Source organism: Marmota flaviventris, chromosome 9, assembly GCF_047511675.1.
Source record: "Marmota flaviventris isolate mMarFla1 chromosome 9, mMarFla1.hap1, whole genome shotgun sequence".
Classification (NCBI taxonomy): domain Eukaryota; kingdom Metazoa; phylum Chordata; class Mammalia; order Rodentia; family Sciuridae; genus Marmota; species Marmota flaviventris.
Window position 1 is genome coordinate 62,105,925 of NC_092506.1, and position 23,882 is coordinate 62,129,806.

The 23,882-nt window shown below is 36.6% G+C and overlaps 1 protein-coding gene across 3 annotated transcripts in view; it reads right to left on the reverse strand.

Moving 5' to 3' along the window:
* Positions 1-7,102: 7,102 nt before the first annotated feature.
* Rab6a (RAB6A, member RAS oncogene family) overlaps positions 7,103-23,882 on the reverse strand; it is a 64,629-nt gene continuing 47,849 nt past the window's right edge. For all 3 annotated transcript variants that reach the window (XM_027942570.2, XM_027942571.2, XM_071616474.1), the window contains exons 5-8: positions 22,289-22,400; positions 16,730-16,823; positions 10,294-10,360; positions 7,103-9,140 (exon numbers count right to left, since the gene is read on the reverse strand). In XM_027942570.2, the coding sequence (XP_027798371.1) occupies positions 9,076-9,140; positions 10,294-10,360; positions 16,730-16,823; positions 22,289-22,400 (338 nt within the window). In that variant the 3' untranslated portion in view covers positions 7,103-9,075. The remainder of the gene's footprint in view (positions 9,141-10,293; positions 10,361-16,729; positions 16,824-22,288; positions 22,401-23,882) is intronic.

A 23,882-nucleotide genomic window follows, 5' to 3' on the forward strand; every position in this document is an offset into this window, starting at 1 on the left:
TGTTCTGGGGCTCCAGCAGTGTATCAGACTCAACTCATGCTGTAGAACCTCAGCCTTAATTTTCTAACAGATGCCCATTGCCCTCTCAAGTCTTTCAGTAGCATCTCCACTAAGCCATCTCACTAGAGGGTATGTTGCATGCCCCTGCAGGGACATCTCTGAGGCTGACCCTTTCCTCTCTGTACCTTCTCTCTGGGATTCAGTCTCAGGGCTTTTTAGGAATCAGTATGTAGGAAATGCCTAAGCAATCCAGATTCTTTCCCATAAATGTGTCAGGGAGCTGCAGGGCAGGGCTGGTACCACTCAAATTCACTGCCCAGAGCTTCCCATTCTTTATCTCCTAGGTCTTCACAGTATCTCCATGGGCCACTTGTTAATATCTGTTTTACCTACAAAGGAACAGATGCAGTAGGGGAAAGTAAATTGCCCAAAGTCATGCATGCTGTGTCAGAATCTGGATTTAAATGCAGGTCACTTGACCTTATCCCACCACACTACATTGTTTTTGCACTACAAAGTCTCTGAGGAGACCAGGGCCACTACCAAACATCTTTTCCTTTAGCAAATCGCTAGAAGCTGAGAACTAGAAGATGAATGAGACTTAAGCCTTACACTCAAGGAACTATGTCTGTGTCAGACATGAGCTGTGGCTATGAAACAAGGTATCATTGGGGCTGTGGCAAATGGTAGCCCTTAGGTTGTAGGACACAAAGAGGTAGAAGGTTGAGGAAGTAATTGTCTTAAATTGGATTAAATGAAAAATGCTTTCCCAACTATGGTCTGATGAGAGTTAGAAGAGGAAACACACCAAAGCAACACTCAATCAGTCAATGCTGGGATTTCACTGGATGCAGCCACATGTGCAGTGTGATTTGACTGTAGAGGGAACTAAGGGTAGAGAAAGAGGTCAGCAGATCAGACTATCAGGGGTCTTCAATGCTGGGGAAGGAGCTTGAACTAGACTCCCAGGATCACAGAGAACCTCAAAATATGTGAGGCAAGGGAAGAATATGGTCACAATCGAAAGATAGAAAGATTACATAGAGAAAAACATTAATCCCCATAGACAACAATCTAAACTCAGATAAAACAATCTATACAAACTGGACAGCCCAAGAGCTGCCTGGTTGTTCAGGTCATGATGTTCACTGGGGTAGCTCAACTAGCCCCCTCCTTGAGAGGATTTTGTAGACAGGGTTGTTCACTCTGAGCATCTGGACACTTGAGCACTTCTCCAGAACCAAGTATATGGCTCCATGTCAGAACTACTGAGAACACTTGCTGGAAAGGACACTAAATGCCTCTTTGGCTTGCTAGGACTGTTCTACTGCTTTATGCTGCCCATAGGAACCTTTCTTTCCCTTTCCCTTATGGGGTAGTACAGATGTCCTTCCTCAGCTGAACCTGAAACCTGCCTCCAGAGAACTGCTAAGAGTTGGGTTTTAGCTTCATTTCTGGGCCTCAGACCAAAATGATTCCCAGCCCTAGAACTTTTTTTTTGATTGTTGATGGACCTTTATTGTATTTATTTATATTTATTTATTGTATTTATATTTATGCGGTGCTGAGAATCAAACCCAGTGCCTCACAAATGCTAGGCAAATGCTCTACCCCTGAGCCACAACCCCAGCTATGCCAGACCTAGAATTTATCCACTGGCCAGTTGTTTTTCCCCCAACACCTTAGTCTGCTTGGATTTACTCGTCATCACTTGTCAAGATTTCTTTAAGTAATGTCTATTCTCTCCACCTGGGTACCAGAGGGGATCAGTGTGGACTAGCTTTCCCTTGCTGCTCTAGCTTTTCATTGTCCATGTCATTGCCAACCCCATCATGAAGACATGCTTCCACCAGAGTTTACTGAACTTGTTGGGTAACCAAAGGGAAAACAAGAAAATGAAAAAGTAAAAACTATATTACAGTTTATCTCCTCCATAAGGAGATAGGTTTTTGATCTACCTGCAGAGTCCCTATCTCCTCACCTTATTCCCTTATCCTCTCTTCTGGCTTTTCCCAAAAATATCTCTACACTTTGGCTACAGTGTTTTCCACTCACTCCCCCTAACAGAACAGTAAAAGTGCAAAAAAGAAGTAGGGCACAGTGGTGGCGCATTCTTGTAATCACAGAGGGCTGGTAGGCCGAGGCAAGAGGATTGTTATTTCAAAGCCAGCTGCAGAAACTTAGTAAGGTCCTAAGCAACTTAGCGAGACCCTGTCTCAAAACAGAATATAAAAAGGGCTGGGGGGTGGCTGGGGTTGTGGCTCAGGGGTAGAGCGCTCGCCTTGAATATGCAAGGCCCTGGGTTCGATCCTCAGCACCACATAAATGTAAAATAAAGATATTGTGTCCATGGGCTGGGATGTGGCTCAAGCGGTAGCGCGCTTGCCTGGCATGCGTGCAGCCCGGGTTCGATCCTCAGCACCACATACAAAGATGTTGTGTCCGCCGATAACTAAAAAATAAATATTAAAAAAAAAAAGATATTGTGTCCACCTAAAACAGAAAAATAAATATAAAAAAAAAGGGTTGGGGGGCTGGGGCTGTAGCTCAGTGGCAGAGTGCTTGCCTAGCTTGTTTGAGGCACTAGGTTCTATCCTTAGCACTGCATAAAAAACTAAACAAATAAAAGCATGCTGTCCATCTACAACTATTAAAAAAATAATTTAAAAAGGGGGGGCTGGGGATGTGTATAAGGCCCCTGGGTTCAATCCCCCTAAAAGTGCAAAAAGACATCACACATACAGTTTATTTCTAAACCTATTCATTAATAGAACTGCAATATGAATGTTTAATTCTTCCAGCTGTCTAGTACATGATTTTCAAATTAATCACACAGAAAAAGGCATACATTAATCCTTGAAGATAACACAATATAATCTGGAGGTGACCTATGGACCACTTCTGGCTTACATACATTTTATATGGTCATCAAAATAATTTTTTTTTAAAGTTCTGAATTAAGCCAGGAACACTGGAACATGCCTGTAACACAAACAACTTGGAAGGCTGAGATAGGAGGATCAAAAATTCGAGGACAGCCTCAGCAATTTAGTGAGACCCTGTCACAATATTAAAAAAAGGACTGAGGATGTGGCTCAGTGATAAAACACCCTATGCAACCTAGTCTAGAAGAATGGATTTATTGCAATAGTCACAAAATAGAATATTTAAAAATGAGAATATATATGCACCAAATTATGGATAAATCTCAAAAAATGGCAGAGAAGACAGGGAGGAGGGTAGGAAGATAGAATTATACTCTGTTAAATTACCTGTACCTTATGTAAAATAGTATAATACTAAAGTATCTGCTGATAAGTCAAAGATGCACACTGGAATTTTTTTTTTTTTTTTTTTGGTGGGGGCAGGTACCAGGGATTGAACTCAGGGGCACTTGACCACTGAGCCACATCCCTAGCCCTATTTTGTACTTATTAGAGACAGGGTCTCACCGAGTTGCTTAGCACCTTGCTAAACTGCTGAGGCTGGCTTTGAACTTGCAATCCTCCTGCCTCCAGCTTGAGTTGCAGGGATTACAGGCGTGTGCCACCATGCCTGTCCACCCTGGGATTCTTAAGAGGAACCACTGAAAATATAATTAAAGAGATTAATCTAAAAACAAAACCAGGCCCTAAGCAACTTAGTGAGACTGTTTCAAAATAAACAAATAAAAAAGGCTGGGAATGTGGTTCAGTGGTTAAGCACCCCTGGATTCAATACCTGGAACCAATACCAAAAATACTTGAAAGTGCCCCTGGATTCAATCCCAGTACAAAATAAATAAATAAAATACAATAATAAGCTAAAACTAGAAGAGCCCAGGCATAGTAGCACATGCCCACAGTCTCAGCTACTTGGGAGGCTGAGGTAAGAAGACTGCTTGGGTTTGGGGTTAGTATTGGCAACATATTAAGACCCTGTCTTTAAAACAAAACAGTAGAAGGATGGAAAAGATATACCATGCAAACAGTAAGCATAAGAAAACTGGAACAGCTATTTTAGCATCAGACAAAACCAAACTTCAAGACAATTACTAGAAATAAACTTGGACATTTATAAAGACAAATGGCCAATGTATCAGGAAGACTAAAGCAATATTAGAAGTTTTACAGTTGTAAATGAATATATTAAAAAAGAAAGATCTCTGGGGCTGGGGCTGTAGCTCAGCAGTAGAGCACTCGCCTAGCACGTGGGAGGTGCTGGGTTCCATCCTCAGCACCACATAAAAATAAACAATTAAAATAAAGGTATTGTGTCTGACAACAATTGAAAAAAAAAAAAAAAGAAAAGAAAGAAAGATCTCAGGCTACAATATAGCTCAATGTTGAGTATAAATGCAGGAGGCCCTGGGTTTACTCCCTAGTACCCCCTACTGATACAAATCTCAAATCAATAACTGTAATTGTATGTCCCAAGGAAAAAACAAAAAACTAAATCCAAAGCTCCCAGAATGAAGGAAATCAAAGATTAGGTCGGAGATATATGTAACAAAGAAAAAAAAAAGTAAAGATGGGAGGGAAGGAGAGAGAAACAAATGCAGGACATGATGGCACATACCTGTAACCAACTATTTGAGAGGCTAAGGAGGATCTCAAGTATGAGGTCAGCCCAGGTAACTCAGAGAGACCCTGACTCAAAAATAAAAAGGGCTGGGGATGTAGCCCAGTGGTACAGTGCTGAGTTCAATTCCTGGTCCTCTCCTCCCTCTCCAAAACTAAAATTCCCCTTGGTGTATAAGCTACTAATCTGAAGAGGTATACAAGGTAAGGGTCAAAGATGGACTCAAGTTGAGGATGTGAAGCTTTGGAGTGAAGAGTTCTAAGACCCCTAAGATTCCATGTAATCACTCCCAGTGTTATCCCCATGGGACACATCTTATTCCAGGGCTTTACTTTTATTTTCATCAATTCCTCACTTGACAGCAGCACTACCTTACTATTACTCCTGGGGACACTTGCAGTATTCTAATCTGTGGCCTTTATTTGTATAGTAAGAAGATCAGCTGTGGTTGAACCAAGGAAGGGGTTTTCCTTTTTTCTGAAAAGGGCCCGATAATAAATCCTATTGGCTTTTTGAGCTGTGAACTCTATTACAACTATTCAATTCTAACCTTGTACTGTGAAAGTATGGCTGAGTTCCAATAATACTTAAACAGGTAGCAGAGCTGGGTACAGTGGCACTTGCTTGTCACCCAGCTACTTAAGAGGCTGAGGCAGAACATCACAAACTCAAGGTTGGCCTGGGGAACTTAGACTTTTGTCTCAAAGTAAAAATGAAAGTGGCTGAAGATGTAGCATAGTGATAAAGCACACCTGAGTTCAATCCCCAATACTGAGAAAACAAATAACAAAAAATCAACAAGTTAGATTAGGTGGTAGGGCTAAAGTTGCCAATCCCTGACCCAAAGCAAAGGTGTAGTTCAGAAGAGGCAAAAGCAGAACTTAAAAACTATTTTTCCTGGGGGGGGAGGGGTTGTGGGTCAGCAGTAGAGCGCTTGCCTAACACCTGTGAGGCCCTGGGTTTGAGGATAAAAAAACTATTTTTCCTAATAAAGTCAGTCCTCACTAACAAAAGGACACAATTTCACCATGGTGGGAACATTTGTACTCACACAAACCTAGATGGTACAGCCTACTACAAACCTAGGCTACATGGAGTCCATGTCTATTAGCTTATTGCTCCTGGGGCCAGGATGAACAAAACAGCAGAAGATTAAATCAAGCACAAGAGTCAATCAAGAGATGCACTAAACAAGCTATGAGGCCAGCTGGCGCAGTGTGGCATACTGTTTCACAGTAACCTTTTTCTTATAAGTATGCTCTAAAAATAATGTTAAAGGTATAGTCTCACGCATGTCCCCTGAAGGTGGTGGAATTTGGGTTTCTTCTGTGTATAATGGGCTGGCTGTGAAATAAAGCTAAGAGAAAAAATGAAGAAACCACAGGACCCAGGAAGTAATTTTAGAAAGCAGGGATGGGACGGTTTTTCAATCTTAGGGGTCAAGCATCCACACTGGAAAGAGAGCACAAGAGCCTGCCTTTGCTTTATTTATATGGGGGAAGCATCAAAGGTTGTTCATGGAATGTTCTTCTGCCATGGTAGGAGGTGGGCTGTCCAGTTTCCAATGGGTTACACTCAATCAGAATCCCACTAGTAGAGCAAGGGCAGAGATCTCACATCTTGGGCAGTCTACACATGGGAATGCCAGGATCCTTCCCAAGACCCCCATGGCTCAGTACTGAGTAAAATACCACTCAAGTAGCTTTACGGTGGCATCCCACAGTATAGTATAATAAACCAGTAACTAAGTCATTTATTACCAGGTATTATGTATTGTACATAATTGTATGTGCTGGACTTCTATATGTCCTATAAATTGTAACAATCTGGCAGGATTACTAGAGGCAGATTGGCTACCTTCCTAGTTGGCCAAACTGTGATTAAATTCATTTTTCCTTTTTATATTGTTCTTATTTCTGCTACAGGAACGCAACTGAATCCAGTCTATCAGAACTCCAGCAAGGCCTTTGGCCTAGGGTATCAGTAACAATATCAGTAGCCAAAAGGAATTTTTTTTGGCTGTTAAAATCTTATGGGACCACCACTGTACATGTGATTCATCATTGGTTGAAATGTCATTATGGGGTACATAGCTATAATCCTATTACTGACTTTACCAGAGCCATCTTCAAGTGGCAGCCACTCTCCCACTCCTCCAACAATTGAAAAGTCTTCGGACTCCCCAATGGTTTTTCACATTTTTTCTTGTTATTTTTCTGATTTCCATGTTCCTCTTATAGTTCTAAAAGCATATGCTAATTCAACACCATGGCAGGAATGGGAAACCAAGTCAACAATTGTTTTCTTTAGTGTTTTATTTATATATATTTGGCAGCAAAATTGTGTTTATTAAAAAAAAAAGCCTAGACTATGAACACACTTCACTGCTTCAGTTAAAGAACCCCAAGCCAAACAAAAAGACCAATATTAAAAGCAGCATACTGGTTACTTTCTTAAAGATACATAAAAAGAATCAAATGCAACAGTGTAGGAAGACTTTTCAGAAATCACAACTTCTTTCAAATAAAGAATATGATCCATCTGCCATATTGAATTGATATTTATTTTAGGACATGCCATGTCAAAATAAAACAAAAAGAGTCAATCCTTGCTTTTAACAATAATATTGTATTATAAAAGCACTTTACAACTCCATCTCATCTTTGAGTATAAGTTACAGGTATGTGGGCTAATGATTACCTGAAAACATTTCTCTATTCAGATCCATAATCCAAGTGCTCTCTGAATATTACAAGGTGACAATAAGTGAAAAGTGAAGGAGGAAGAGGAATAGAGGGGAGCAAGGTTTTCTGAGTTAAGGGTTTTGTAGCAATGAGAAGACGAGGAAGTATGAAGTTATTTTTGTTGTCTTTTCATCTTTATACTGTGTTAAGTAATGCTTACAACATAAATTCAGCAGGCTTTTCCTGAGCTTTAACTCAGAAATTTTCTCCCTGCAAACAATGTATTTACATATGTGTTTATTAACTTACACAGCAATCTCACAATAACTAGTAAAGATTAAAAGGGTGCACTCCTAGTATATTTGTTTGCAGTGTTTTAAGGGAAATGCATATTGCCATGGTGATGAAGCTCTAAAAAGATTCACCAAAACATCTGAAAATTCAAAGTTAAAAAAAAAAAGGCAAAGAAATAAATATCACCAAAGAAAAAGATTAATTGTAGCTTAAATATAAAACTAAATCACTAGTTAATTAACCAAACTATACAGATCTAATAAAAAGCAAAACCAGCTTGAAAGACCCAACATTTAAAAAAATGCTAAAAAATAAGGCATAAATCTGCATAATATTGACTTTTATTTCCATTCTCTCCTTTCCCTTTTCAATATTCTTATCTGCCTCTAGGGGCTTACAAGAAAATTATTTCCATTTTAATTTTGACTTCAAATGTTCAGAGTAGGATATTTGCTATTCTGTGAGGGTTCTTTTGTGGGTAAGCTTTAGATATCATTATTTCTATTTGTTATAGTTTTGATCAAGTCATCAAATTTAAATTCTTCCACTGTTTCTTAAAGGAATTTGATTTTCACAATGCCTTGCCTGCATAGCATTTTTTAAAAGAAAGAAAATACAAGCAAAATCTATTGCTCAAAAGGGTGAGGTGGAGTTTTTTGTTTTAAAACAAACAATAGCTATCTCAACAATTTTAAAAACCTTGGGAGAAAGAGTTAATTGGAACTGATTTTATCATGAATAATTAAATATTAAAAACTTGTTCTGAAGCATTTGGTTATTTTTTTTTCTCCCAGAGTCTAATAAAGTACATGTGAAAGGGTCATTTGTCTTGGTCAAAAATAAATTTTATGCTCATCTACTTGTAAGTACTCAGTATGTTCATTAGGACTCATTTTGAGGACACACCAGAACCCTTTCCTCATTTAAGCATTGCCCACCATGATGGCTAAGTTTTGATCTCAAAGAAGGTCTAAGTAATTTATATCAGTGCTCAAGAATAATTTTGGACATCTTGGCCTAGAGCAAGTGGCTATCTATAAAACTGAAAGATAATTCCAATGGGTTTGCTGCATTGCCACCTCCGGTTTGCTTTGTGGGAGGGTGAGAATAGGGAATGCAGGTAAGAGAGAGGTGAGAAAAGCAGGGAAAGATCAAGTAGGTAGGTAAATGCTGCTGAGAACATACTGCTCCTTAACCAAGCCATGCTCATATTGTTGAGATTTCCATCATTTTAAAGTACATTATCATAACATTAAAAAAAGAAAAATGTTAAGAAAATGTATCTGATCTTTAAGGTTATCACTGGAATATGCTGGAATCTTTTGGCTTTTTGTAAAATATAAATAATGAAGACACTGACTTTTTTGTGCTTGTGAAGCTAATAGATCATCTCCACGAGACAGGCAGCAATGATGAATTGCAATACGTTATTACTGAAGGGAAAAGGTTCAAGCCAATATTCACACTGCAGTCAATGAAAGAGTACGGGAGCCAAAGCAGTGAGCTTCTGGAGAAGGGTTGAAGATGCCATGAGGGATTAGCAGGAACAGCCTCCTTCACTAACTGGTTGCTCCTGAGGCTTTTCCAGTTTAATGTCAATCACTGAAACAAAATTTAAGGAGCCATAAACAGAAAAGCACAGTTCTAATTCTTGTTTACTCTGACATCTTTGGCAAGCCCCTTATAGCCCTATTTGACTTCAGAGCCTACACAGTTGCTATATTCTATATAGCTACCCCACCATACACAGTAATCATATGGAAAAAACTTGCTTCTGTCTATTACATGCAACAAGAGTCAGAATGAAATACAAGTTCGATTCACGGTAATCTACCCTAAGGATAATATTCTACAGGAGTAAGAAAATACAAAGATGATATTCCCTATAGAATCATCTATAATAAACGTTTGACAATAGTATACAAGAGTTCACATAACGGGAAATTTAATAAGTAATGCCACTTCAACTCAGTAGAATACATTATACCATGAAAATAAAGGTGGCTTGAAAAAACATGAAATATTTAGAAGTGGGAAGGGTTGAACACAAAATTTTATGAACTCTATGGTTTAATAAAAATGTCTACATATGGAAAAATATTAAAGGTAAATATAAAACATAAAACAATGAAACATTAAAATTCAAAATCCTTGGGGGTAGGGCTGTAGCTTAGTGGTAGAGTGCTTGCCTAGTACGTGTGAGGCACTGGGTTTGATCCTTAGCACTACATAAAAATAAAATAAAGGCATTCTGTCCATCTACAGCTACAGAAAAAATTTTTTAAAAAATCAAAAATCCTTGGAAATAACTGATTATTAGATGTGCTTCATTATGTTTTGTTTCTGAAAGTAAAGTCTATGATAAAATTGTATTTTGAGTTATTTATTGCCTATGCTAGAACAGAGCTTGAATCTTAGAAAAGGTAGGAAAAGAAAATGATAGCTTATGGGGAAAAAGTCCTGAGCCAATGGGACTCAAAAGAAGCAGGAGATTGGGATTCTAAAAGTTTCCTACCTATTAAAAAGCAAATAAAAAATCTACACTCTCACTGAATAATTATAGTGAGCAGCCATTGCAAATGATACTTTATATAGTAGACCTCATTTGTGTAGAAGACCTCTTGAGTTTTTGTCTATCTGAGTCATCAATCCCTAGCTGTAAAAGGAAATGGCACAATATTCCTTAGCCAGCAAAGGAAAAATCTGAAGACTAGTATCAACAATAAAAATTTCGGAGAGAAAAAAAAAAGGATACTGTCTTCTCTGCTTCTGTCCTGTGTGCTTTCCATTCCAGGTAAAGCCGCTGCTACACGTCGGAAGAGCTGTAGGAGAGAGGTGGTAGTAAGATGGATGACCAGGGGGGTAATGAGTGAAAGGCTGTGGCTTTTGGGTTATTCCTCACTTAGACTTAAGCATCATTAAGGCATATTAAAGTGTCTATTCATCCTATAAATGAATATCATATGAAAAACACGCTAAATACCAACCACGAACAAAGGTGAGACAAAACAAGAACAAATAGCTGTGCAACAGGCAGCAAAAATATCATTTGAGTCATAGAAATATGGTACTACAGTAATCATATGGAAAAAAACTTAGAAATATGGTACTACAGAAACAGTATAGTGAAATTTCTCATTCATCTCAGTAAGACAATATAGTGGAATTTTTCTCTTTCATAAAGGGTTAGGTTCTAAAGACAGTGTATTATACGTAGTGAAAGTGAGGTTAGTCAAAATTAGCTTTGATAATTACTTAGAAAAGTACTATTTTAGAGATCAACATAAGACTTCTCAAATACAACACAGCTGGCCTTTCTTAGATCATGTGAATACGCCCAGAGGAAGTGGTTGGGTTGTGTTTGAGGTAAAGCATTACAAAACGTTATCTTCAATAGGAAAACACCCAATCCTGGTGAGATGTTTGAGAAGTACCTGGGAACAGATACTGACTAAAGGAACAACAGATTCATAACTCTTATGTTGTACTCAATCTTAGGCATACACTTTGAATAAGCAGAATGTCATAAGAAACCACCTAATCATTTCAATTATTTCTCTTTTAGTTAGGCATGTAGTATAGAATTTCTATAGGATGTAACTCCCTTGTACCATGTGCCTGCTAACTTAAGGCACTGAAACTCTTTAAGGGATATAATTTTTTCTTTTTTGGTAGTACAGGGATTGAACACATGCTAGGCAAGCACTGTACCACCGAGCTACATTCTCAGTTTTTTTTTTTTTTTTTTTTTTTTTTTTAATATTTATCTAAGTGGCTCAGGCTAGTCTCAAGTTTGTGATTCTTCTGCCTAAGCCTCCCAAGTAGCTGGATTGCAGATATGTGCCACAGTGCCCAGCTCAAGAAATTTTTTTAATTCATCAGTTTGCAATGTGGCAAAGCACAGATTCAAACAATTCCTTATGTCACAATGTGATAAGTCACTACAAACAGAAGAAGTAGGAAATGATATGAAAATACATATTTAAGAAAGCCCTCCTCAGCTGGGCATGGTGGCACAAGCCTATAATCCCAATGACTTGGGGGGCTGAGGCAGAAGGATGGAGAGTTCAAGGCCACTCTTAGCAACTTACTGATGCCCTAAGCAATTTAGTGAGACCTGTCTCAAAATAAAAATAAAAAGGGCTAGGGATGTGGCCAAGTGCTTAAGCACCCCTGGGTTCAATCCTTAGTTTAAAAAAAACAAAGGAAGGAAGCCCTCCTTAGGAGCATGGGAATTTCTTAGGAGGTAACATCTGAGCTGGGATTTAAATGCAGTTTTAAAATTTTACCTGGCTCGTCAGGCATCATAGCGCATGCCTGTAATCCCACTGACTTGGAAGCTTGAGGCAAGCCTCAGCAACTTAGCAAGGTCCTAAGCAACTTAGTGAGACCCTTCTCAAAATAAAAAATAAAAAAAGAGGGGCTGGGGTTGTGGCTTAGCGGTGGAGTGCTCACCTAGCATGTGCAAGGCCCTGGGTTCGATCCTCAGCACCACATAAGATGAATAAATAAAATAAAGGTATTGTGTCCAACTACAACTAAAAAAATTTAAAAAACAATAATAAATTTAAAAAATAAAAAGAGAGTTGGGAATATGACTCAATTACAGCACCTCTAGATTAAATCCTCAGTACCCACCCCCCCAAAATATCTCTTGGCTGAAAAACTCAATGAGTTAAGTACTCCATAAATGTTGCTAAAAATGAGAAGAAACAGAATGAATGAAAAGCTAGAGATGAGGAACTGGATCTGTGTGTAAACTGTTTGCAGCAAAGAAGTATACAAAAAGAGCAAACTAGGGCTGGGGATGTGGCTCAAGCGATAGTGCGCTCGCCTGGCATGCGTGCGGCCCGGGTTCGATCCTCAGCACCACGTACAAACAAAGATGTTGTGTCCGCCGAAAACTAAAAAATAAATATTAAAAATTCTCTCTCTAAAAAAAAAAAATCCTATAAAAAAAAGAGCAAACTAAAGATTTTATCTATTAGACAACAGTTCAATAGGGCAGAAATAGGGAAGAAAGGAAAAGACTAATTGTTTTGGTTCCATAAGGCTTAGGGGGATTTTAGTAGGTACCAAATTAGGCATCTGCCTCAATACTTTTCCCAAACTAACTATCAGATTCCAAACTGTAGAATGCTTACCTTAACATCATTTCTGATATGCCAGAAATTGGGCAAAATCAAAGATCATGTAGTGTTATAAATTACTAACATATCAAATCAATTTAGCAATTATATAAGGTAGTGGGTCTATTTGGAGTTCCAAATATAGGTAAACATTTTAGATATAAAAATACTCTAATAAATAATGACTCTGAAAGCTGCTAATATTATAAACAAAAGTAAAAACTTACAAAAGCTAAATGAATAGATTGACACAATATAATAGATAACTTTAGGAAGATTATGCCTTTCTTAACCCAATAGGTGATAATAAAAATTTAATTAGGCCGGGCACAGTGGGGCATGCCTCTATAATCCCAGAGATTTGGGAGGCTGAGACGGGGGATAGATAGTAAATTCAATCTGGGAAACTCTGTCTCAAAATAAAAATTAAAAAATGGGCTAAGATGTAGCTCAGTGGTATAGTGCTCCCTGTCCCTTGTTCAATCCCTAGTACCATACAAACACAAAAAAAATATTAAATTAAAAAATTAATTAGTACAAAATTAGATAATTCTAATGTTTTAGAAGTTATGATATATTAGCATTGAGTGAAAAGTAGAGTATCAAAAAAAAAAAATACCAACTTTTGTCAGTTCAAAATTTCATGCATCAGGAAAATCTCCAGTATCCGTTGATTTTATGATAAATAATATAGAGTGTGGTGGAAACATTTTATAGAAAATAAGAAGCAAAAATTAGCATTCCCCCACCAATATAAAAATAGGTAGTTAAAAAAAAGTACTGTAACTGAAAATATGGCACTATATCAAATTCTGATTATGTTTTTAGGATAAAGTTTTAGATTTATTTTTGTATTTCAGAAATTCATTCTATATACTAATATTCAATTTTGGCCATCTATCCAAAATGTATACTGGGAACATTTCTGATTTCAGGAGAGATGAGAATGAATGAAAAGAGGTGGCATGTTATGGGGCTGGGTTGTGGCTCAGTGGTAGAGCACGTGCCTCCCCTGTGTGAGGCTGAGGGTTCAATCCTCAGCACCACATAAAAATAAATAAATAAATAAAAGATGTTGAGTCTATCTACAAATAAAAAATTATTAAAAAAAAAAAAAGAAAGAAAAGAGGTGGCATGTTATAAAAAATTCAACATACAGGGAACCATCAAAAATAATGCAGTGAGGCTGGGTGCAGTGGTGCAGGCCTGTAATCTCAGGGGCTCGGGAGGCTGAGACAGGAGGATTGCAAGTTCAAACCCAGCCTCAGCAAAAGTGAGATGCTAAGCAACTCAGACCCTGTCTCTAAATAAAATACAAAATAAGGCTGGGGATGTGGCTCAGTGGTTGAGTGCCTCTGATTTCAATCCCTGGTAGCCCCTGCCTACCCCTCAAAATAATGCAATTGGGTATGGTGGTACATGCCTGTAATCCCAGCGGTTTGAGAGGCTAAGTAACGCAGGAGGATCGTGAGTTCAAAGCCCGTTTCAACAATTTATTGAGGCCCTAAGCAACTCAAGGAGACCCTGTCTCTAAATTTTATATATTTATTTATTTAAAAAAGGGGGGGGGGGAGGCCTAGGGATATGGCTCAGTGGTTAAGTCCCCTGGTTCAATCCCCAGTACGAAAAAAATAAAAGGGGAGGGGAAAAAAAAGGCAATGTATTTCTTAGTTAATATGACAAATTAACAAGTCATTTTCTCTTGACAGAAATAAATTTTACATGATTAATCATTACTAGTTGCAAGGGAAAAGATTTTACCCTATTACTTAAATGTGCTTTTTTTCAGTAATTGGGATTGAACCCAGAGGCACTCTACCATTGAACTACTTCCCCATCCCTTTGTTTTTTTATTTTGAGATAAGGTCTCCCTAAATTGCTGAGGTCAGTCTCAAACTTATGATCCTCCTGCCTCAGCCTCCTGAGGTCATGGGATTACAGATGGATGCTGCCACAGCCAGCTTAAATGTCTATTATTAAGATTTTAGTTTCTTTTTTATATCATCCTCTCATTTGGGGGTTCCAGGATTTTTCCACCTTGACTGAATTATATAAGTTAACAAAGCATGGTCTCCAAATACTGAAATAAAATCCTATCCCTATAAAGTGAAAACAGGTAATGGTTTTTGTGAGTTAAGATGGAAGCTGGGCTGGGCTGTGGCTCAGTGGTAGAGCTCTTGCCTAGCATGTACGACGCCCTGGGTTTGATTCTCAGCACCACATAAAAATGAAATAAAGATATTGTGTCCAACTACAACTAAAAAATAAATATTAAAAAAAGATGGAAGCTAAAATAAGTAAATAAATAAATAAAGGTAGATCTGTTCCAAAAATTTAGAAGTAATTTTCATTATATGTATATTTAAAAGAATGGTAATATCAAGTCCCAATAGAATCAGGAACTTCAGCAAAACCAGATGTTCACACATACCATATAAATAAGAAGAACAAAGTAGTAAATGGTTTTGAATTCAGGACAATACTTTTATAAAATAAATCTCTCTGCATTATCACAATATAGTTATATCTGTCTATATTGGTCAGGTTTTCAGAAAAAAATCATGTGCTTGGTGATGAAAATATTCTAAAGTCAGATTGTGGCAATAGTTGTACAATGCCATAGATTTACTAAAATAATTGACCTGTACATTTAAACTAAGCAAAATTTATGACATATAAACAGTATATAAAGAATATGTCACATATAATTATATAAATCATATCATATCTCTTTTTGAAATGCTTGCTACTGGATTTCAGATTTTAGAATATTTGTATATATAGATATATAATAAGGCATCTTGGGTATGGGGCTCAAGTCAAATCTAAAATTCATTCCTGTTTCCTATACACACAGACTGAAGGTAATTTATTGCAATAATCTGAATGTACCTGTAAGGTCAGGTGTAGAATTTTCCACTTAGGAAATCTGGTAGGTGATCAAAACACTTCAGGTTTTGGAGCACTTTGGATTAGGATATACAACTTATACTTAAATAAAGCTGTTAATTTGGGAGTGATTAAACATCATGAAGATCCTAGTTATCAGTAGTGTTCTATATTTGCTGATGATCCTAGAACTTCAAAACATTAACCCAAAAAAAGATATTCTGTAGCATGACATAAAAGCTACTAGTTCAAAACCTTATCAAAATGTTTTTAATAGAGAAATTCAGATGAAGTTACCTACTGCTTTTTCCTGGAACACTGGCTCATTATAATATTGTAGTAACTTCTATTACTCAAAAATAAATTGCCCGTGACTTCTACAGGTTCAACTAGTTTGCTATACTTCCACACACATTGCTAAGTTCTGGGACTATGTAATTTTGAAGGGGATGGGGAGAGATAAAGAAAGAGACTGATTTTCAATACATTGTGGTAAGATTCCATAATAGTGATTTCACAGGAGCAAGGGGTCTGTGAAAACACAAATTATTAGCCTAGCCAGGAGGTAGGGTAGGAAATGTCAGAGGAGATGTACCTGACATCTTAATAGTACAAGACAAGGAGGGAATGGAAAATACTGTGCAAAAATGAAAACAATATAGAGATTTTTTTCCCCATGAGGCTCATCCTAATTGAAAGGATTTTACTTTATCACTTGTAGTTAAAAAAAAAAAACTTTGTAATGTGAGATTTCTATATTTTCTTGCTCTCTTCCATTGAAACATTCCTGTTGTTAACACTGTTTAAACACCAGCAGTTTATTAAGAATAAATTCACCAAAATGTACTTTTACCACATGCAAAACTGACAATGAATAATTACTTTCATTTATCACAATCTTGCCACCTCTGAAACTAGGAAAGCTTACTTTCAGGTAGGAATATAGTAAGAGTATGGAAAGTTTACAACTTTGCAATCAAAAAAAGAGTTGTCCTGTGTATAATCTAAAAAGTTTTTATTTTCCCATTTCCCATGCTTCATTTTTACTTTTTTCACTATCTGAAATGTTGCTAATTCATGAGGCCTTGTTACTAACTGGATGAAAACTGTACACTATAGAACAGAACACTCATGCAATTATTTCATGTTTTTCAATACTCAATGGACATGTACCTGCTTTACATTGTATCCTGCTTTTGCACTGGTTTCAATGAACATAACATTCAGTTCTTTGGCTTTCCTCTCTCCTTCCTCAATTGAAACTTGCCTGTAGAAAAAAGATAAATTCTTACTTTTGAAATATGACATTATTAAGATTATAAACAGAGTTTTGAAAAAACTTTTCTACATATAGATGGTGGTTATACAGGCAATATTAATCTAAAAATTTGTGGGCTGGGTGCATTGGCTCATTCCTATAATCCCAGGGACTCTAGAGGCAGAGTCAAGAGGATCAAAGTTTGAGATGAGCCTCAGTAACTTAAGTGAAACCCTAAGCAACTCAGCAAGACCCTGTCTCAAAAAAGGACTGGGAATGTAGCTTAGTGGTAAAGCATTCCTAGGCTCAATCCCAATACCAAAAACTAAAGGGGGGAAAAATATCCACTACACTTAAACTTTGTACATTTGTGTGTGTATGTGTTATATTTAACTTTTTTTTTGGTAGTGAGGATTGAATTCAGCACTCAACCACTGAGCCACATCCCCAGCCCAATTTTGTATTTTATTTAGAGACAGGGTCTCACTGAATTGCTTAGTGCCTTGTTAGATTGCTGAGGGTGGCTTTGAACTCTCATTCTCCTGCCTCAGTCTCCAGAACAGATGGGATTACAGTTGTGTACCCTGTTTAATCAATAAAAAGGTATAAACACACACTTATTTTCTTTTTTTGTACTGGAAATTTAACCCCAGAACAATTTATCTCTCAGCTACAATCCCCAACCTCTTTTAAATTTTATTTATTTATTTTTAAAACTATTCTTGTAAAATATTTTTTAGTTGTAGATGGACACAATTTATTTACTTTTATGTGGTGCTGAAGATCAAACCCAGTGCCTCACATGTTCGAGGCAGGTGCTCTACCACTGAGTTACAGCCCCAACCCCTTATTTATTTATTTTTAAAAGGGAACATAATGCTTCAAACATTCTTTATTTTATTTGTTTTTATGTGGTGCTGAGGATCGTACCCAGTGCCTCACACATGCTAGGCAAGTGCTCCACCACTGAGCTACAACCCCAGCCATTAAATTTTATTTTGAGATAGGGGTCTTGCTAAATTCACAGGCTGGCCTTGAACTTGCATTCCTCCTTCCTTAGCCTCCCCAGTAGCTGGGATTATATGGATCTGTGACCACACCGGGCTTAAAAGATGTTTGTTTTTTTGTTTTGTTTTTTTTACAGATTTGCTTTTACTTGTCTGGTAACATTTTTCTTTTGTTTTGGTGGTACTGGGAATGAACCCAGAGATGCTCTACCACTGAGCTATATCCCCAGACATTAAAAAAAAAAAAATCTTTTTAAACTATTTTAAAAATAATACAAACTTGGGGCTGGGGTTGTGGCTTAGCGGTAGAGCTCTCGCCTAGCATGTGTGAGGCCCTGGGTTCCATCCTCAGCACTACATAAAAATAAATAAATAAAATAAAGGCATTCTGTGCAACTACAAAAAAAATTTTTAAATAAATAAATAAATAAAATAAAGATATTGACAACTACAACTAAAAAATATTAAAAAAATAATAATACAAACTTAAAAAAATTCGCTAAGATGCTCAGGCTGGCTTCAAACTTGAGATCTTTTGCTTGGCCTTCTCAGCAGCTGGGATTACAGGAGTGTACTACCTGGCTCATCCTCTGAGTGTGTGTATGTATTTGTTATTGTTGTTTTCAGTTGTAGATGTATTTATTGTAGATTTATTTATTTATTTTAAAATAAATAACAATGCCTCACGCGTGCTAGGCAAGTACTCTACCACTGAGCCACAAACCCAGCCCTCATCCTGTGATTTTTTTACAATTGAAAACTTGGGGGTGGGGGGTGGCTGGGGTTGTGGCTTAGTGGTGGAGCCTGAGGCACTGGGTTCCATCCTCAGCACTACATAAAAACTAAATAAATAAAGTAAAAACAAACAAACAAACTTATCCAGGCATGGGGTGCATGCCTGTAATCCCAGCAGATTGAGGCAGGAGGATTGAGAGTTCAAAGTCAGCCTCAGCAACAGCAAGATTACTAAGCAACTCAGTGAGACCCTGTCTTTAAATAAAATACAAGTAGGGCTGGGGATGTGGCTCAGTGGTTGAGTGCCCCTGAGTTCAATCCCCAGTACCAAAACAAAACAAACAAATAAACAAATAAAACTTACAGGCTGGGAATGTGACTCAATGACAGAGGTAAAGGCCCTGGGTTTGATACCCAGAACCACAAAACAAAAACAAAACAAAACAAATCCTCCCAAACCCCACAAAACCAAAACTTAATAACCTACTTAAAAAAATCATTTTTTAGTTGTAGTTAAACGCAATATCTTTATTTTATTTATTTATTTTAATGTGATGCTGAGGATCGAACCCATGGCCTCGCACGTGCTAGGCGAGCGCTCTACCACTGAGCCACAATCCCAGCCCCCTGTTTTTTTTAATGGTTTACTTCTCTCCCTTAAACCAAAAGTCCTAATCTGTGGATATTTAAAAAAAAATTGACACAAATGCATTAAAGTAAGTTGAAATCACTATCTAGAGTTTATATATACACATATATGCATGTAATAATAATATATAGCAAATAATATATTATTTAAATCATTATAAGTATATTCTTATTATGTAATTGTATATTATATACCATATTTGTCTTTCGTTTCTTGGGGTTGAACCTGGGGGTGCCTTATTACTGTGCTTTTCCCCTGTCCTTTTTACTTTTTGAGATGGAGTCTTGCTAAATTGCTGAGGCTGTCCTCAAAACTGCAATCCTTCTGCCTTGGCTTCCACAATCACTTATTACAGGCATAAGCCACTATTCCTGGCATTATACATCAACCCTTCCTTCCTCATAACTATTCATTTGAGTATCATACCTACAGACTCCTGAGTAACTGAGATTATAGGCCTGAGCCACCATGCACAGTCATGTTCTTCATTTATTTTTTGTGGTACTGGGGATCCAGGAACTCAGGAACGCTAGGGAAGTGCTTTGCCACTGAGCTACATCTCCATCTCAAATTAAAAAGGAAAAGGCCAGCAGCTCAGGAGGCTGAGGCATGAGGAGGCCAGTCTCAGAAATTTAGTAAGGCTTTAAGCATCTTACCTTGTCTCAAAATAAAAAATAAAAAGAGCTGGGGACTTAGTTCAGTAGTAAAGTGCCCCTGGTTCAATCACAGAAGAAAGAAAGGAGGGAAGGGAGGAAAGACAGGCTGGGGAGGTCAGTGGTAGAGTGCTCCTGGGTTCAATCTCCAGTACTACAAAAGATTAATCAATAATAAAATCCATCATAATCTCGCTTCCTTCCCAAAGGTAACTATGGTTAATTTTCATGTATTCTTATCTAAAATTGTTTTAAGCAAATAAATATTTCTACCATCTTTTTAAACAGAAAGATGTCATATTAGATATACCGATCAAGTGCTTTTTTAAACTTCATGTGTTAGATATATGGTAGATTATTAATAAATTCGTCTTTCTTTCTAATCGTTACTAAGTATTTTCAATACTTCCCAAAATTATATATCCTATCTGCTCATGACAGACATTTGAATTATTTAAAATTTTTAGCATTATAGTAATGTTGCAATAAAATTCTTATATGGTCATCTTTGAGTGTTTTGTGGGCTTCTCTAAGGAATACTAGAGGTAGATTTGAGTCAGTGAGTATTTTAAATTATAATATTGTCAAACTGCCCCTCCCACTAACAGCTACTTTTTAGTGTATGAGAGTTTTTGCTTATTCAAACTTTTGACAACACTGTGTATTATCAATGTTCTGAATTACTGTCAATCTTTTAAATGAATATGACCCTTATGTATTCAAACTGAACAATCTTTTCCTTTATAACTTCAGAATTTCATGTCATGCTTATATAAGGCCACCCTCTCTACTAAACATTGACCAAAACATTTTCTTTTAGTGATTTTTTGCTAAACAACGAAATCTTTCACTCATATGGAAGTCATTTTAGTGTAAAGAACAAGCTCTATTCTTGGAAAAATTAAAAGGTGAGAGGTGATACTCTGGCAAAAATTACTAAGAAAGCTGGTAACCCCAAAGCTGTTGACAAATATTACATTAAAGAAAATTATTAAAATTTCTAGCATTTGTGCACTCAATTGAAATATTAAGTAATAGCCAGGTGTGGTGGCGCAGACCTGTTATCCCAGCAACTTGGGAGGCTGAAGCAGGAAGATACAAAGCTTGAGGCTAGTCTCAGCAACTTAGTGAGACCCTGTCTCAAAAAATAAAAAGAGCTGGGGATATGGCTCAGTAATAGAGCTCTCCCTGGGTTCAAGCCTTAGTAATACCCGACCCCCCCCCCCAAAAAAAAATAAAAGAACAGACACTTTTAAAAGCATCCTCCATAGATGACTCTGGCTATAAAGGAGAAACAATGCAGACGTACAATCGTCCTATATCTTTCTATATAACAATAAAGGTCCTTAGGAACTTGAGTAAATTTAACAATATAATCTTCAACTTTTCATACTGAATACATTAAAAAAGCCAAATTTGCATCATAAGCAATTCATGTACAAAAAATTTGATTACAAAAGATGAAGTCATATTTGAATTTACTTTTAAATTAAGAGATTTTAGTCTGGTGCAGTGGCACATACCTGTAATCCCAAAGGCTAAAGAGGCTGAGGCAGAAGATCCAACCTGAGGTCAGCCTCAACAACTTAGTGAGACCTTGTCTCAAAAATAAATAAAGGGGGGGTGGGGGCGGCACCTGACATTGTGGCTCAGTGGAAGAATGCTTGCCTACCATGTGTGAGGCACTGGGTTCGATCCTCAACACCATATTAAAATACTGTGTCCATCAAAGATAAATAAATAAATAAATAAAATGGCTGGGGATGAAGCTCAGTGGTTGAGCACCCTTGGTTCAATCCCCAGTACTGCAAAAATAAAGAATTAAATTAAGAAAGACTTTTCTTGAAACTTTGTATCCTGTGGCTATACAAAGTTATACAAAGTATACGTAAATATACTTTGTATCCTATGGCTTCGATATGGCTTTGCACTTTTGACTTCCACAATTAAGATATTCAGTTCAACTACACAGTCTGGCTCAATCATACAATTAAAAAAAATTTTAAAAATAAAATAAAATCACATACACAAAAAAGCCTATACCACTGAATTTAACAAATGAGATTATAAAGTGTGTATACTTAATCATAATTTTTAAAAGATGTTTTAAAAAATGGTTTGTTCTCTAACAAAACACTGTTTCCTCTTATGAGAGACTTTAAAAATAAAAAATATGTACAGGCTTCATGTTTAAACAATCTTATACAAGAGATTTTTTTACATGGGCTTCCACAAAATAACTCATTTTCCCCTAAGTACTGAGTTTAGTGTTTACATATTAAATATTTCAGATTCTCATACTAAAGAAAAGCTTAAATTGAGGATTAAACATACCTCCTTTCAAAACAACTTTTTAATGAAGAAAAGTAACAATAGCTAAACACAAAAAACAAGATATTCCACACACACACAAAAAAACCCACTTCATACCTCTTGTCAGCAAGATCTGTTTTATTTCCTACTAGCATGATGATAACATCACTTCCTCTTTCTGTTCTGACATCATCAATCCATTTTGTAGTTTGCTGGAATGAGTTAACATCTGGTATAGGAGGGTGGACAGAGAGATTAGTGTTACTGAAATGCTACTTAAGTGACAGACAGCACTCCCTCAAATACCCTGCAAGTTGGAAGAGGGATGGCACATTATGAACCCACTTTTAATGTGCCTACAACATAACTCCATTTTATCTGATTACATCTGTCAACCATCTAAACAAATCTGAATAATAAAATCCTCAAGGTTCCTTCTATATATAAGTTAACTTTTTTAAAAATAATAATCAAATAAGCACAATGTAGTATATAATTGGAAAAAAATTTAAAACTTTTTAAAATGTAAGGACAGCTATGGCAGATAATATGGTGTTATATTGCCACAATGCTTTTTTTGATCACTTACACATACCAAATATGACAAAGAAAGCATTTCCAAAAGTATGTCAGCCAGTAAGTCCCAACACATCCAGAAAAATTTGTAAAGCCTTCAAATAGCTTTCAACACCACTGTGTTTGTGTTGCTTATTCAGTTTGTGATCACTGTATCCTGAAGTTTATTAGTTTTATGCACCAGAATCACTTCTAAAAGAATTCATCTTTTCCAGTATTAGATTTTTTTCTTTTATTGGGATGGTGCTAGTAATAGGTTCTAAATAGAGTACTTCAAAATCTTTTTCACAGTGGCTAAAGAAAACAATTTATTAATATTTTAATATATCTATGGAATTTTTAAAGAAAAATATACCAAGTTTCATTTGCTTTGGTTAAAGTGAGCACAAACATGTCAAAGCTACAAAACTGGTCAATGTGTAACAATGAACATACTTAAAAAAAAAAAAAAAAAAAAAAAACAGCAACCCAAAGTAAAGCTGCAAGAGAATAAAGATTGCATATAGTACTTATCAAAAAAAAAAAAGGAAAAAAAATCCCTGGATGCAATCTTCTAAATTCTAATCTTGTCATTGCAATTACTATTTAGTACCTATGATGTCTGAGCAAATATACAAAGATATCTAGTAATATTATTACCAGCTCAAATCAATAAAAATAATTTAAAGAAGTCCAAGATGCTATATAATCTTGGTTTTTTCATAAAGTATGGACCACTATATGGAATGATTAAACATTGCCTTATGTATACAGATAAACCAATTTACAAAGACAATTTCAATCACAGAGCATTTCCTGTCAGTCTCCAATGTGCCATGGAAAATTTAGTCACTTCAAAAGTCAAAGGCATTGCTCAGTCTTTGGGGAAAAGAAAAAGAACATTACTTGTTTCATTTCCCATTTAAACATTTTTCTTGAAGAGAAACCTAAGTGTGATTTGTTAGCAGCAAAGTATGTCAAAGAATCTAGATATGGCTCAAACAAAAATCATCAATAGAGACGTGCACATTATGTTTTCTCTGTCTTCCTCACTAAAGAAAGAATGGCTGGAAGGAGGAAGCAGAGAAAAGCTGGCTAGCAGAAGCTTTTAATAGCCTCAACAGAGCCTGGTAAGATTTAGAAAACTTTGCAAGAG